General features: G+C 42.5%; 1 protein-coding gene across 1 annotated transcript in view; it reads right to left on the bottom strand.

Moving 5' to 3' along the window:
* Positions 1 to 17,735, bottom strand: part of LOC120915454 (tyrosine-protein phosphatase non-receptor type 11-like) — a 184,084-nt gene that overhangs the window by 90,459 nt on the left and 75,890 nt on the right. The window contains exon 2 of the mRNA XM_040325985.1: positions 3,949 to 4,071. Within this exon, the coding sequence (XP_040181919.1) occupies positions 3,949 to 4,071 (123 nt within the window). The remainder of the gene's footprint in view (positions 1 to 3,948; positions 4,072 to 17,735) is intronic.

Genomic DNA, 17,735 nt, shown 5'->3' with positions numbered 1-17,735 from the left:
TTATATATTTCATTTTACTTGATTGTGTCAAAATCAAAAAAGAGCCTCCGCGCTACTGTAGACTCCTAAACAGTAATAACCCAAAACAGATACGGTGCTGCAAAACCTAATAGTGTTTACAATACACAAATCAGAAATCATACATATAGGGGTTCTGCGCGAACCAACACAGTGATAAAAAGGTAAATAATCTAGATATATAAATATATAAATATAGTGAATGTGAACAAAGAAGGTGGATAGTGAGTGCTCACACTTTCCAAAATCAATTATGTGTAAGTGTAACCTCGAAAAGAATAGAATAATGAAATATGTTAATTATATTAATTAAGTGGTTAAAATAATATGAGCAAACAGTCCAAAAAAGTGAGGTGATCAAAAAATATAAAAATAGAACATATGGAATATGAAAAAATGAGTGAAAAAAGTGAATAAAGAGTGTCCCAATAATGGTGTGCCAAGCTGTCAAATGGTGGTCGCAGTGTAGCTGGATATCCACTAAACGGGTTGTTGACAGATGTATAGTTCACTCCCTCACCAGGCTCCCAGAACTCTTACCTCAAACCATAAATAAATGTGCATCCAATGGATATTGAATCACCATAGAGATCTTCTCTCTTGTTAGTATCAGCTGAAACGTCTCCTTGGCCACTTCCTAATACAGCTCCAGTACAGGGAAAAGAAAGGAACACAAGGCTCCAATAGTGTAATATTGTAAGACTCAGGGGGAATTTATTAAGGAAAAAAACCTGTGCTTACATCAAAACATAAAAACGAGTGCAGTGAATAAACATACAAGCGGCGTCTTCAGCGCCGGCTTACGTCACTCCAGTGTACGCTCTGACCAATCCCTACGCGTTACGACACGGGATCACGTGTCTTCATCTGGGGAACCTGATTGGTAGTACGGCTAATGTTTATATGTATCCAAAACCGGAAGTAGCGGAGCGGCCATTTTATTGTAGCCCGCTATATGTTATGGGCCAGGCTAATATTGTAAGCAAAGTGGCGTCAGATGTCATTCCTATTGGCTGCATATCTGCTAATATATCCAAATACAGATGAATAAGAATGCCAGCCAAATGACATTGCTCAACGGAGCAAACTGCTGAATAAAGAACGTTATAATAAAACCATTAGACGATAAGTAACTGACTATAGGATAATATAGGGCATCACCCTAGTATGTAAAGGTAGTGGGTAGATCTATTCCAAGCCAGTACTCCTCGCATACATCCAGAATAGTGTATAAAATATATTATGACATATATAAAATGTGTATATACAAATCCATATTACGGTATGTATATAACATATACATAAAAATGCATAGGATAAAATGCACGAATAAAAGGTTAAAATAAAGGAATAAAATATTAAAATATAGAGATAAGAGGGTGACCCCAAAATATGGTGAACGAACACCTGGTTTAACGTAATTACAACAATAGCTACATAGTATAGGTGTCGTATATGTGCTACAATGTAGCTGCAACCTCCAATATGTGGGAAGGACAAAGAGAGCTCTGAAAGTCAGAATTAAAGAGCATGTCGAAAATATAATAAAAGGTTTCCCGAAGCACAATGTCTCAAGGCATTTCGATCAGATACATAATAGAGACCCGACCCAATTGCAATTTTGGGGGATCGAAAAATACAATCCATCTTGGAGGGGAGCCATAAGATCAGAATGATTAGCCAAAGTGAATCAAAATGGATTCATTGTTTGCGTACACTTGTACCAGGATGAATGTTGAATTCGACCTCAACTGCTTCCTCAGCAATTTCTGATCCTGATATTTTACAGTCATTTTTAATTACCTTGGTCACATTATGAATTAGCTTTGTCTATTTTCATCTATATTTCTATTAATTATGGGATTGCATTGATTTACACCATTAAGCTATGTAGCTATTGTTGTAATTACGTTAAACCAGGTGTTCGTTCACCATATTTTGGGTCACCACCCTCTTATCTCTATATTTTAATATTTTATTCCTTTTTTTAACCTTTTATTCGTGCATTTTATCCTATGCATTTTTATGTATATGTTAATACATACCGTAATATGGATTTGTATATACACATTTTATATATGTCATAATATATTTTATACATATTTGGATGTATGCGAGGAGTACTGGCTTGGAATAGATCTACCCACTACCTTTACATACTAGGGTGATGCCCTAATTATCCTATAGTCAGTTACTTATCGTCTAATGGTTTTATTATAACGTTCTTTATTCAGCAGTTTGCTCCGTTGAGCAATGTCATTTGGCTGGCATTCTTATTCATCTGTATTTGGATATATTAGCAGATATGCAGCCAATAGAATGACATCTGACGCCACTTTGCTTACAATATTAGCCTGGCCCATAACATATAGCGGGCTACAATAAAATGGCCGCTCCGCTACTTCCGGTTTTGGATACATATAAACATTAGCCGTACTACCAATCAGGTTCCCCAGATGAAGACACGTGATCCCGTGTCGTAACGCGTAGGGATTGGTCAGAGCGTACACCTGGAGTGACGTAAGCCGGCGCTGAAGACGCCGCTTGTATGTTTATTCACTGCACTCGTTTTTATGTTTTGATGTAAGCACAGGTTTTTTCCTTAATAAATTCCCCCTGAGTCTTACAATATTACACTATTGGAGCCCTTGTGTTCCTTTCTTTTCCCTGTACTGGAGCTGTATTAGGAAGTGGCCAAGGAGACGTTCCAGCTGATACTAACAAGAGAGAAGATCTCTATGGTGATTCAATATCTATTGGATGCACATTTATTTATGGTTTGAGGTAAGAGTTCTGGGAGCCTGGTGAGGGAGTGAACTATACATCTGTCAACAACCCGTTTAGTGGATATCCAGCTACACTGCGACCACCATTTGACAGCTTGGCACACCATTATTGGGACACTCTTTATTCACTTTTTTCACCTCATTTTTTCATATTCCATATGTTCTATTTTTATATTTTTTGATCACCTCACTTTTTTGGACTGTTTGCTCAATTATTTTAACCACTTAATTAATTATAATATATTTCATTATTTATTCTTTTCGAGGTTACACTTACACATAATTGATTTTGGAAAGTGTGAGCACTCACTATCCCACTTCTTTGTTCACATTCACTATATTTATATATTTATATCTAGATTATTTACCTTTTTATCACTGTGTTGGTTCGCGCAGAACCCCTATATGTATGATTACTTGATTGTGTGTTCACATTGAAGTTGTGCAGATTATCATTTATTAGAATTTTTTAGGAACAGCGCAGTAAATAATTTTTTACATTTACACATATTAATATGCCTCATACAATATATTTTCATGCTAAGCTTCAGCTTTCAAGTGAATTTTTTTTTGAAAAAAAACATGAAGGCTACCATACTACCTAACTGTAAATGCTAGCTGTCATGGTGAAAATGATCAGGCATGAGTCCCATCCACTCCACCAAAAAATATGATGGCCATTAAAAAGGCCGGCTGTATCTGTAAGATTAGATGTCCAGCGCATCCCCACCCCTTACATTAGATGTCAAGAGCCACCCCACATCACAGTGCACCCCCTTTCCTTATGCTGCTGCTGGGAAGAAGCTGGATGCATTGCTTGAAAACAGAAAGTAAGGGTCTGGAGAAGGACCAGAGGAGGGCTGGAGCTCTCCTGTAGCTGCAGGAGAGGTGCAGGGGCCACATGAAATGGACTGGGGGCCGGATTCGGCCCGCGGGCCTTGTGTTTGACACCTGTGCCCTAGACATTCGATTTTTGACAGATCTGGCATTGTCTATGGGAGCCTTCAGAAAGGGGTGCAAAGGTTGTCTTACTTTCCCAACCTATTAAACACATACACACAAACATCCTGTGTTCAGAACACAAACATAAATTCATGATGGCGGACAGGAAGTCATTCTGCAATCACCCTGGACACAATCTTACCTGACGGACAGGGTAAAGTCACCTGGATTGCTTTTGCTAGGACGAGCCAGGAAGCTCCCATGGACCCCATGTGTCAGGAGGAGGGTTTCAGCTTCCAGTCCATTGATATTTGGATGGAACCATCTGAAACAGAAAAAGTTTACATAAATTATTAATGAAAAACTACAAAAAGGTGGCATACTTTGTCATATTCTTGTTCAATACAATAATTGTTTTGACTGAAAATGTGTATATTTAAAAAATATAGGGCCGAAACAACTAATCGATCAAGAACTAATCGATTAATTTCATAATCGATTAATCGGCCAGTAACATAATGGGGTTAAAAAAAATAAAAAATAAAATAAAAAAAGAATTAGCCCTTTATAGTACAAAAAGAGCAAATAATCGCTACTGTTAATATTATATTAATACAAAAATCGTTGTACATTCACTGAATGAGGTTTGGAATTTTCACTTGCTTTTAACATTCAGTTTAAAATGAATGTAATTTCTGAATGAAAACCACTTCCACGGTCTGAAAATTCCTTTAACCAAGAAGTTTTCCATTTTCTAAATTTTCCCGTCATTTTGGTTGGAAAAGAACGTCGATTTGACCCCACTAACGATTAGAAAATCGAAGCAACGTTCTTAAAATATATATATATTACAGTTCTGTTTGAAAATTAGTCTAACTTTTTTTTTTCCCCTTTAAATAAAAAGAAGAAAGAGAGAGAAGAAAAAAAAGAAAAGAAAGAAAAGTGGAAGGTGTTGGCAACCCTGCCCACTGCGGTCATATCACGGAGTACAGAAATGTACTTCTATGGGGGTTTTCCAAAGGGGAATTCCTTTTATATTTATTAGTCTGGGCTCAAGTCATTAACAGGGGAGTGCCACACACTACTTTACCTTCCATTGTGCTGTTAAAGGGTCACTAAAAGGAAAAACATTTTATGCTGAATGACTGTTTATTGGGTATAGAGACATACAAGTTAACTGATTCCTTTTAGAAATTATTAAAAATTGAATTTAATCTATCATATAATGTGCCTCTAGTTTCACTTTCGGTTTTAAAGGTACATACATGAAGTTCCGGGTGAGAGTGAGTCGGGAAGACTCACAGAACAAAAACAAACAAATCCAGGCAGTGTTTTGTTTTTAAAATGAATCTGATTGGTTCTGAGGAGTTTTAGACACACAGTAATGACAGCTTTGACCACCGTGAAAATCTCCCAGTACGATGGTTATAAGGAAACAGGCAACCAGGAAGTGTGGAGATCACAGCAGAATTACAGCTACTTCAAAGCAAAAACGAACAATGAGGACATGAAACCAGTACTGCAGTAAGGTAAAGGAAGCTATTTAGCTAAAAAAAAAAATTCCGTTAGTGACCCTTTAACGTAATTTGCCACAAAGCTGGGCAATTTAAAGAGAGTACGGGAAAAAATATTGATCAGAGGCTACCTTGTGTGAAAACCAGATGTAAAAAGAACCAGTAGATCCAAATAAAAAGGAAACAGAATTTATATTCTAATTGTGACTTTCTATAGAAAGGTCAAGCCTGGCCCTGCCCCTTTCTGTCACTGAAGCTTTGTACTTTGATGCTTATCCTTACTGACCAGCAAAGAGGCTTAGTAGGTAGGAGATGTCAGAACAAAGTTTGAGGTCTACAGAACAATTGAAGACGTGACAGAACTCTGCAGTCTGTATCTCTGTATCTACGAATCTTCTTGGCTTGTGGATTTTCATATTCTCGCCTTGTACATTTTCCACCGTATGTATATTTTAGGTTGCCCGGCTTTATGACGGGTTCACTTTAATGAGTTGCACAAGCGTTAAAAACTAAGGATTTTCGAAGGGCTGCATTTCGCCAACTTTATTAATGGTCTTTTTGTTGAATTTTATGTGTCACTCCATATTAAATTACTTTTAATGAGAGTTTCCAAGCATTTGAAAACCCAGCCAGAACACTCTGCCCTTAATTTCCTACACATTTACCACCTTGTCTTCTCTGAGCCCTTATAGCAGATATATACTTAATGTGCTGTTAGATCAGCATATTCTCTCTAGTGCCTAATAATATCTTAGGCAAGCTGTACATGAATTCTGAGCCATGCCATGTACCACCTACACCGGGGATGTGTACCACTTGCTATATCCTCCACACTTCTGAAAAATTACAGTTGGCTACCCTTTCTTCCTTTAGATACATGGAAAGAAATTGTTCTTTAAGCAAAACACCTTTGGATGTCTTCCATCCATTTCCTGAACGCATATTACTTTCGTGGTTGTCTTTCGGTCTCAGGACTTTTTCTTCTTGTATTGTATGGAGTTACTACATACACTAGATTTTATAAAATATTGGGACACCTGCCTTTACACGCACATGAAATTTAATGGCATCCCAGTCTTAGTCTGTAGGGTTCAATATTGAGTTGGCCCACCCTTTGCAGCTATAACAGTTCAACCCTTCTGGGAATGCTGTCCACAAGGTTTAGGAGTGTGTCTATGGGAATGTTTAACCATTCTTCCAGAAGCGCATTTGTGAGGTCAGGCACTGATGTTGGACGGGAAGGCCTTGCTTGCAGTCTCCAATCTAATTATTCCAAGGTGTTCTATCGGGTTGAGATCAGGCCAGTCACATTCCTACACCCCAAATTTGCTCACCCATGTCTTTATGGACCTTGTTTGTGCACTCTAATTCATCCCAAAGGTATCAGGTTGAGGTCAGGACTCTGTGCAGGCCAGTCAAGTTAATCCACCCACGCCCCTTGCTTTGTGCACTGGTGCGCAGTCATGTTGGAACACGAAGGGACCTTCCCCAAACTGTTCCCACAAAGTTGGGAGCATGAAATTGTCCAAAATGTCTTGGTATGCGTACGCTTTAAGGCAGGGTTCACACTAGTGTAAATTGGAATGCAGGTTTTCTGCATCCAATTTGCTTGAAAAAGTAAGAATTGGCTGCACATTCAAAAGTTCCAAAAACCTGCCTTCATATACGTGACTAAATATCTGTAGGTAGATTCAGAAAGAGTTAGGCCGGCTTATCAGTAGATAAGCCGACCTAACTCAGAATCTACGCCGACTTATGTTTAAGTGTATTCTCAATCAGAGATACACTTAAACATATCCAAGATACGACGGCTTGCGCCGTCCTATCTTAGGTTGCAATATTTCGGATGGCCGCTAGGTGGCGCTTTCATTGCGGTCGGCGTTAGAATATGTAAATTAGTAGATACGCCGATTCACGAACGTACGCGCGGCCGTTTACGTAAGAGATAGGCCGCATAAAGTTAGAGCTAGGCCCTAGTTGGAATAGTAATGTTAAGTATGGCCGCCGTTCCCGCGTCGAAATTCGAATTTTTTACATCGTTTGCGCAAGTCGTCTGTGAATCTGGATTTACGTCCACGTCGAAATCAATAGGCCCGTGCGTTGTACTTAGCCGCAATGCACACTGGGAAATGTAGGCGCCCGGCGCAGTTAAAAAAAAAACGTCAAAAACGTAAGGTCAAGCCCCATTAACATAAAACACGCCCCCTTACACACTTGAATTAGGCGCGCTTACGCCTGCCCACTTTAGGCTACGCCGCCGTAACTTAGCAGGCAAGTACATTGTGAATCGTGTACTTACCTCGCTAACTTACGGCGGCGTAGCCTAAATGCCTTAAGCTACGCCGCCGCAAAGTTGCGGCAATGTATGTGAATCTAGGCACTGGTGTCTTGGTGTATCCCAATTTAATAAAAAGACGCGTTTTGGAACATTTGGGTGTGCAGCCATTTCTTATTTTTTCAAGTATTCCACGGAGGCGGGCTGGAGCTAGCACTCCTATCTGCTTGTAATGGGGTCATTGCATACACCTTGAGTGGCGGATTCTTTTTTTCTTGATCCAATTTGCATGTCAGGAGACTGACTGGCTCTTAATGGAGCCAGTTCACACTGCTCCGGGATGGCTGCAGAGCAGTTTGCAGAAGAGTCCTGTGCGGCTTCTGGTCCATTTCAGGTCCGAATACAGCCAAAAATTTGGGCCCGATACGGCCCTGAAAAGGAGAACAGAACAGGGAAGCACCGGACCCCTGCTGTGAACCGCCCCGCACAGCAGTGTGAACCCAGCCTAAGAGTTTCCTTCCCTGGAACAAAAGAGCCAAGCCCAACCCCTGAAAAACAACCCCACACCCTTGGACCAGTGCACAAAGCAAGGTCCATAAGGACACGGGTGAGTGAGTTTGGGGTGGAGGAACTTGACTAGCCTCCACAGAGTCCTGACCTAAACCCGATAGAACACCTTTGGGATGAATTAGAGCGGAGACTGCGAGCCGGACCTTCTCATCCACACCAGTGCCTGACCTCACAAATGCGCTTCTGGAGGAATGACCAAACGTTCCCATAGACACACGCCTAAACCTTGAGGACAGTCTTCCCAGAAGAGTCGAAGCTGTTCCATCTACAAAGGGTGGGTCAACTCAATGTTGAACCCTACAGACTAAGATGCCATTAAAGTTCATGTGCGTGTAAAGGCAGGAGTCCAAATACTTTTAACAATATAGTGTAAAAAGGGAACCTTTACTATGGATAAAATAGCTAAAGTTGAAATTGATGTGTCCTTTCACCTTTTTCAGAGCTGCCCTGATCTGCACTCCCCGTCACACTATGGGAAAACCCCATAACATACCGGGGAGGTAGGGTGACCACATTTCCAAACTACTATTCGGGGACACCCCCCCCCCCCCCTTCCCAAAAATCAGCTTGTGCTGTAACGAATCACAGCACAGTGATTGGGCACAGGAGGGGGGATTTATAATTTCTCCAATCACAAGCAGGGGGTGGGGATTGTGCTCCTCCATGCATTCCCGGCCAGGGCAAGTACTGTCAGTGAGTAAAGCAGTGATGTGGCGGCCTTTTTTGGGGGCATCAGATTGGCCCAGGGGGGTAGCTGTGTCAGTTTAACCACTTAAGACCCGGACCTTTAGGCAGCTAAAGGACCAGGCCAGTTTTTGTGATTCGGCACTGCGTCGCTTTAACTGACAATTGCGCGGTCGTGCGACGTGGCTCCCAAACAAAATTGGCGTCCTTTTTTCCCCCACAAATAGAGCTTTATTTTGGTGGTATTTTATCACCACTGCGGTTTTTATTTTTTGCACTATAAACAAAAATAAATAAAATTTTGAAAAAAAAATGCAATCTTTTACTTTTTTCTATAATAAATATCCCCCAAAAATATACAAAACATTTTTTTTCCCTCAGTTTAGGCCGATACATATTCTTCTACCTATTTTTGGTTAAAAAACCAAAAAAAACGCAATAAGCGTTTATCGATTGGTTTGCACAAAATTTATAGCGTTTACAAAAAAGGGGATAGTTTTATTGCATTTTTATAAAAAAATATTTTTTTTATTACTAATGGCAGCAATCTTTTTCGTGACTGCGACATTATGGCGGACACTTCGGACAATTTTGACACATTTTTGGGACCACTGTCATTTTCACAGCAAAAAATGCATTTAAAATGCATGGTTTACTGTGAAAATGACAGTTGCAGTTTGGGAGTTACCCACAAGGGGGCGCTGAAGGGGTTAAGTGTTAGCTCATGTGTGTTTATAACTGTAGGGGGGTGTGGCTATAGGTGTGACGTAATCGATTGCGATTCGCCTATAAAAGGGAACACACGATCGATGTCAGCGCCACAGTGAAGAACGGGGAAGCTGTGTTTACACACAGCTCTCCCCGTTCTTCAGTTCCGGGCACCGATCTCGGGACTCCAGCGGCGATCGGGTCCGCGAGTCCCGCGGCAGCGCTCACGGAGCTTCGGACCAGGTCGCGGGTACGTGCCCGCGACCCACGGCTGGGCATTATACAATCACGTACAGGTACATGATTGTGCCCAGCCATGCCATTCTGCCGACGTATATAGGCGTTAGGCAGTCCTTAAGTGCTTAATTCGGGGACACCGAATTGTCCTTGAATGAAGGTGCCCGGGACAGACCTGCAAAATGCGGGACTGTCCCGGGCAATCCAGGACACGTGGTCACCCCTACGGGGAGGAGTTTTTGTTTTGTTTTTTAAACAGGGCTCATCAAGTGGGTGGCAGTGCTAAAAAAGTGTAGGAACTACAGGATGGCCCTTGCTTTTTCCTTACTACAAGCTTACTTCAAAAGTACAAATCAAGACTTCAGAACTGGACTCAACTAAACATGAAAACATTTCTAACCCAAATCTAGAACCACTTCCTGTTAAGATAAGGCTGAAGCAGTTAAGTAGTTGGGTGGACCGCACAAGAAGTTTAGGTGTCCTCTGACCATGCAAACATTTGATGCACAGATGGCTGACCCGCTTGACTGTATACGTTTTCTTGAAACAATTTAAATACAAGCCACACACACTATAAACAGACATGCAAGCGGCTTAGGCTACAGTCAGAGGTGATTCCGTATGTCTATGAATAAAAATGGGCAATTTCATATAACTGTGGCTTTATGGATCTATTACAGCATGTGTAGATGGCAGGCACAGAAGGCTGCAACAAGGCCGACAGCAAGACACAGGAACTGCACTCATTCATTTTAATGGCACTTTCCTGCCAAACTAGAACAATTCAAGCTGAATTCCTGAGAAATATAAAATCGCAGTTTACTCCAGTTATGCATTTAAAATAATAGTAAAACGTATTTTGAAATACAGCTATTATAAGTAATATTTTCCCCTGGGTGTTGGATAGCCAGGGCTCTATTAGCTTGCATAGTGCTGTCAGTTTGATGCTGTAAGCTTTAAAAAAACAGTTTGAGAGAGTAGTGATGACTAGGGCCGAAACAACTAATCGATTATGAAATTAATCGATTACAATTTTCATAATCGATTAATTGGCCAGTAACATAATGGGGTTAAAATAAATAAAATTAGCCCTTTATAGTACGAAAAAGCAAGTCGCTACTGTAAATATTACTTTCACTGTCCCACAGTTAAAAAAAATTAACCCCTTACAGTAGCGATTATTTGCTCTTTTTGTACTTATTTTTGTTTTTTTTTTACCCCATTAGGTTATTAACCACTTTAAAACCGCACGCCGTCATATGACGTCCAAAAAGGAGATCTGTTATGACGTCCTGTACTTTGTGCGGGGATATCTGAATGATGCCTGCACCTAGAGGCATCATTCAGATATTTTCTTCCGGCGGCGATCCTGCGCACCGTAAGAACGATCATAGCGGCGGTTCCGCCGCTTGATCGTTCTTATAGGCGGCGGGAGGGGACATCCCCCCCCCCTCCTGCCGCCATCCGGTGCTTCTCCGGGCTCTCCCGTCCCATCGGGGGCCCGGAGAGATGATCGCCGGGCGCGATGTGATGACGTCATGCCCGGGTACCTGTAAGTAAACAAACCGCAATTGCGGCTAGTAAGAATGAGATCTGTGAATTTTTCTCACAATCTCATTCTTTCCCGCCTGGAGGAGAGATGTGGGGTCTTATTTACCCCGCATCTCTCCTTAAAGAGGACCTGTCAGAACACTATTCCTATTACAAGGGATGTTTACATTCCTTGTAATAGGAATAAAAGCGATTGAGAAAAAAGTGTAAAAATAAATAACCAAGTAAAATAAAAAAAATTTAACACCGCTGTCCCCGGTAGCTCACGCTCAGAAGCGAACGCACACGCAAGTCCTGCCCACGTATGTAAACATCGTTCAAAACACACATGTGAGGTGTCACCGCGTGCGTTAGAGCGTGTGCAACAATTCTAGCACTAGACCTCCTCTAACTCGAAACTGGTAACCTGTAAAAATTTCAAAGCGTCGCCTATGGAGATTTTTAAGTAACGAAGTAGGCGCCATTCCATGAGTGTGCGCAATTTTAAAGCATGACATGTTGTTAAGTATCTATTTACTCGGCGTAACATCATCTTTCATATTTTACAAAAAAATTGGGCTAACTTTACCGTTTTCTTATTTAAATTCATGAAACCATTTTTTTTTACAAAAAAAAAAAAGGCGTTTGAAAAATGATTGCGCAAATACCGTGCAAGATAAAAAGTTGCAATGACCGCCATTTTATTCCCTAGGGTGTCTGCTAAAAAAACATATATAATGTTTGGGGGTTTTGAGTAATTTTCTAGCAAAAGAATGATGATTTGTACATGTAGGAGAGAAGTGCCAGAATAGGCCCGGTATGGAGGTGGGTTTTAAAGCCCGGTATTGAGATGGTTAAACATCTCGGGCCTGGGTCACACCTCTGTTTTTTGCAGAAACACACTACAGTTCATTTACATGTTTTCCTATGGGACAAATTCACATCCATGATTTTTTTTCAGCTGCTGCGTATTTGGAAAGGGCAAGGACTTTTAACGCAAGACGGAGGAGGAGACGGAGGAGGAGGAGGAGACGGAGGAGGAGGTCATAAGCCTAGGCTTTTTTCAAGACAAGAAACAGGAAGTGGGTTGTATAAAAGGTATTTACTGGCAGAAAAAAATAAATAAAGTTTTACTATCCAAAGTTAAAACAAGGGCAGAATATTTAATAGATGGAAAGTTGAAAAAAAATTACTGAAGGTCACTTTTATAGTGGTAAACTGCCCTCATTTACAGACTGAAGCTCATCCCTTCGATATAAAAGAAGCAAATGATACGTTTCTTTTTTATCTCAGCACTGAGCAATGTTGTGTTTTTGTTTGCAGCTCTAAACAGAGAATGGCTCAGCACTTGTTACATAGAATTGTGGAAATGCCGAACTTAGATCGTAAGGGGGATTGAATCGAGATCGCAATTTAACAATTAATCGTGCAGCTCAAACATGTACACAGTGTTGTTACACTGAGAGAGCACTGCTAATGGTTTTAAAGATTTGCTTGGAGACATGTATTTGATTAGGAGATACACAAATGTACAGTATTTATTTTTAACCATGTACACATTTTTTGCAGCTTGGTCCCAGTGGGGTCTCTCCTTTTTAAGTATAAAACCAACCCAAATGATCCTGTGCAATGGGCACACTTTTGCTGAATACATTTTTTTTTTATACACTAGGATAAAAAAAAAAAAAAAAAAACACATACAAGCTGTAATATAACCAATCACCATTGGAAATGGCCCGCTGCATAACAGGAAAATGACTACAGAGCAGGGAAACAAGTTCAGCTAAATCTTTCTCCAGTAGGTCAGACCCAGAAGGCAGCCTGTTATCGGGTCGCCACCCACTGGTCTGCATTATCTACTGTAAACAGACTGCTGTGAGTCAGGAGACCATTCATGGATTCCACATAACCTACAAAAATGAAAAGATCTAGAAAGTATACAAGAACTATGCAATTTTCCATCATGTAGGCCAGTCATCCATACTAAATACGGACTTTCTTTTTTTTTTCTCCACATATCTCTGAAGGCCGAATAACTGAACAAAAGGAATGCCAAAAACTACAGATAGCACATTTAAATTGGTTCATTTAGCACTTTTATCACTGGTGTTTGGACATTCTTTATGCCAGCCCTGGATGCAGCCAACACCTCCCACTAGGCTTTGAATAGTGTGGGGCAGGGTTAGACCCTTGGATGGGTTTTTATTGCCATGTATGTCCCTGGTTGGCTGATCTACCCGTTTTGTCCTGGAAGTTACAGGAAAGAAAGTGATGGGAAATTCATAATATTATGGTCCATGGAATATGAATAAAGTATCTTCCAATGGGCACAACGGTTTCTAAAACAGCTACCAACAGGTGTAATTTCCCCTTATATGGCAGAATTGCTCCAACAAATCATTGTATCTCCACATAGACCGATCAGGCCCAGTTCACACGGGTGTAACAAGCACGCAGACTTTGAGAGCACATGTCATATGAGATGTAAAAATCAATGTTTCCCTATGAGAGCCGTCTTAACTGCTCCCACTTGTGTTGGCCTGACTTTGGAAAAGGTTCCTGCACTACTTTGGTCTGACTTCTGTCTGATCTCAGCCCATATAATTGAATCGAAGTCACATCCAAGTCAGATAATCATTTTAACTGATCCGATTTTGATCTGACATTATAGGAAGATTAGACAGGCATACCCTGGGGTTGAGGACAGGACTCTGTGCATGCCAGTCAAGTTCCTCCACCCTAAACTCGCTCATCCAAATTTGTGGGAACAGTTTGGGATGGCCCCTTCCCATTCCAACATGACTAGGGGTGCAACGGATCGTCATTGATCCGAACGGGTCGCCGTGTTTGGATCGGCACACCACGCGATCCACGGATTGTGGCCATAGGATAGGCCACGGCTTCGGCCCAGCTCCGGAGCAGCGCCATCTTGGTACACCCGGCGGCCTAGGTGAGCTCCCCAGAGTGGCGCGCGCTGACGGGGAGATGTGGCTATTACAGTGGGGGGAGATGACGTGGACATTACAGTGGGGGAGATGACGTGGACATTACAGTGGGGGAGATGACGTGGACATTACAGTGGGGGAGATGACGTGGACATTACAGTGGGGGAGATGACGTGGACATTACAGTGGGGAGATGACGTGGACATTACAGTGGGGGAGATGACGTGACATTACAGTGGGGGAGATGACGTGGACATTACAGTGGGGAGATGACGTGGACATTACAGTGGGGGAGATGACGTGGACATTACAGTGGGCACTATATATGGTGGTGATCCGAAAAAATGATCCGATCTGAGAGTCTGTTTCGAGGAACAATCCAAACCAGGAGTTTTTTGATCCGTTGCACCCCTAAACATGACTGCGCACCAGTGCATAAAGACATGGATGAGAGAGTTTGGGGTGGAGGAACTTGACTGGCCTGCCCAGAGTCCTGACCTAAACCCGATAGAACACTTTTGGGATGAATTGGAGCGAAGACTGCGAGCCAGGCATCTCGCCCAAAATCAGTGCCTGACCTCATAAATGCGCTTCTGGAAGAATGGTCAAACATTCCCATAGACACACTCCTAAACCTTGTGGACAGCCTTCCCAGATGAGTTGAAGCCGTTATAGCTGCAAAGGGTGGGCCAACTCAATATTGAACCCTACGGACTAAGACTGGGATGCCATTAAATTTCATGTGCGTGTAAAGGCAGGTATCCCAATATTTTAGACAATATAGTGCGAGTAGTAACTCCATACTAATATAAGAAGAAAGTCTTGTGACAGAAAGAAAATCATGAAAGTAATATGCGTTCAGGAAATAAATGGAAGACAGACAAATTTCTTTCCATGTATCTAAAAAGGAAGAAAGGGCAGTCATCTGTCATTTTTCCAGAACTGTGGGAGATGTACAGCAAGTGGTACACATCCCCGGGGGAAGGTGGTACATGGCATGGCTCAGAATTTATGTACAGCTCCAGTCCTCAAGACGCCTCAACAGGTCATGTTTTCAAAATTTCCCTCAGATGAAACAGCTGTGGTAATTACCAAGGCAGTGAAACTGCTCAAATCACCTGTGCAAAATAATGGAAAGCCTGAAAACATGGAGTTAAGAAACACTGGTGAAAAGGCAGGTGGCCCAATACTTTTGACAATTTAATGCATATTAAAGTGGTTGTAAACCCTAGATTAAGGCTTACCTGTAGGTGCTTGAAATATGTCCTAAACCTACACGGTTTAGGAGATATTTGCAATGTCCCAAACGATACCTTCTACTGCGCATGCGCCATCTTAAAAAGGACATGCTGTGCTGTTTCAAGCTGAGGTCATGCCGTGACTGGCGTGCGAGCATGCTCCCGTGTCCTGCTGCTGGTGTCCTTTGACACAGACAGCAGGACACGGCTCACCCCCAGGCTCCTGCGTCATTGGATTTAATTGACAACAGGGGGAGCCAATGGCGCCGCTGCCAATCAATCTATCCAATCAGAACCTAAGGACACTGGCTGGAGCGGGTGTGTTCGTCCCCGACGCATGCAAGTAAAAGAGGGGCTCTGGTGCACTACCAGGAGGTTTTTCACCTCAATGCATGGAGATGAAAAAACCACAAAGGGTTTGTAACCCCTTTAAGATGACTAAAATGGCATTAGTCTAGGACTAAACTAAATCAAAATGTCAAAATTAACACTGAGTGCTGCACAATGCTGTCCCTTGGTGATCCTCCTAATGCAGTACTACCAAGCAAGACTGGTCTGAAAACAGTAGGCTGCAGTCTTGCAGAGTCTGCACACTCCCGATCCTAGGGACCCCCAAAGATGCAATAGATTTCTGTGGCCCAGGTTACACTATGCTAGCCTTGAAGTGGTACATCAACGTTGGAAAATGAATCATAGGGGATCCAAGTTGATAGTACAGCTGGGCGATTTTGGCCCCCAAAAAATCTGCGATAAGAAAAAAAAGTTTTTTTTTTCTGATGGAACCGCGCCGGTCCTAAGGAGCTGCGTGGAGGGAGTTTTTTTAGGCGAGGCGCTTGCGACGGCCAAGTCCGCCGCAATCCTGGGTAAAGGCCTCGGACTAGTCACGTGGCCTATTCCCAGGATCATGGCGAGTGCGGGCAGGATTTTTTTAGGCGCGGCTGTGGCTTCGGCCCTAGTCTGCCGCGATCCTGGGTAAAGGGCCCCGGACTAACCGCGCAGCCTTTTCCCCAGGATCATGGCGAGCTGCAGCAGGATCTTTTTTTAGGCGAGGCCGCGGCTTCTGCCTAGGTCTGCCGCGATGCTGGGTAAATGCCCGGACTAGGTCGCACTGCCTTTCCCAGGATTATGGCGAGCTAGCGGGCAGGATTTTTTTTTAGGAGAGGCCGCGGCTTTGGCCTAGTCTGCGCGATCCTGGGTAAAGGCCTCGGACTAGGTCACGTTGGCCTTTTCCCAGGATCATGGCGAGCTGCGGGCAGGATTTTTTAGACGAGGCTGTGGCTTCGGCCTAGTCTGCCGCGATCCTGGGTAAAGGCCCCGGACTAACCACGCAGCCTTTTCCCCAGGATCATGGCGAGCTGCGGGCAGGATCTTTTTTAGGAGAGGCCGCGGCTTCGGCCTAGTCTGCCGCGATGCTGGGTAAAGGCCCCGGACTAGGTCGCGCGGCCTTTTCCCTGGATCATGGCGAGCTGCAGGCAGGATTTTTTTTTTTTAGGCGAGGCTGCGGCTTTGGCCTAGTCCGCGGAACGTCGGTCCTATGGAAAAAAATAATAATCAAAATCTAAAAAAAACATTTGGTCAAAATCTGAATCGATTTGACCTACCAACTCGATTCAATTCGATTTTTTTCCCAGCCCTAGCCGATAGGTGTGAAGAAAATAGACTTTATTCTATATTTTGTCATAGGTTCGGTTTTCTTTTAAGAACCCCTGGACCGATCTGGGTGAAATTTGGATATGTTGGTCCCCCAGATCGGGGCTATCAGGGAATATGTAATGGTAGGGAAACCTTGTGTGGAAAGGGGTGTTCAAACTTTTGGGAAAATTGTGTGCTCTCTGCCTGGAGATAATTGGTTTATTCCTTAACTGATCTCAATATCTCCCAGGCAGAGAGAGGGCGGGTGTACTATAAAAGCTTGCTGTGGCAATGTCATCTGCTACTGTCATGTAAATGAACCTTAGGCTGGCTCTCAAGACACTGTATTGTGTGAATTTCTATTGATAAATGTGTATTGGAGGCTCATTAGTACCCATTGTATGCTGCTGTGGGTGAAGTGTGTCATTGTCCATCTGATTACTGCAAGTATTCTTTTTGGTGTATATAAGAGCCTGTCTTCTCAATAAAGATGTTCTATGCCTGGTACACCCTTCATGAAGTCTTGGCTCATGTTTGGGGGAATATTCTAACCATTGGGAAGAATCATCCTGGAAACTGCATTCATCTCCACTATCCCTTTACCTCCTATGGTAGCGATAATCACTTAAGCTCGGCGATTGAGGGATGGAAAGAAG

Source organism: Rana temporaria, chromosome 10 (genome assembly GCF_905171775.1).
Source record: "Rana temporaria chromosome 10, aRanTem1.1, whole genome shotgun sequence".
Taxonomy (NCBI): Eukaryota; Metazoa; Chordata; class Amphibia; order Anura; family Ranidae; genus Rana; species Rana temporaria.
Note: the sequence above shows the minus strand (reverse complement) of the source record. Positions and strands in the feature narration are given on the sequence as shown.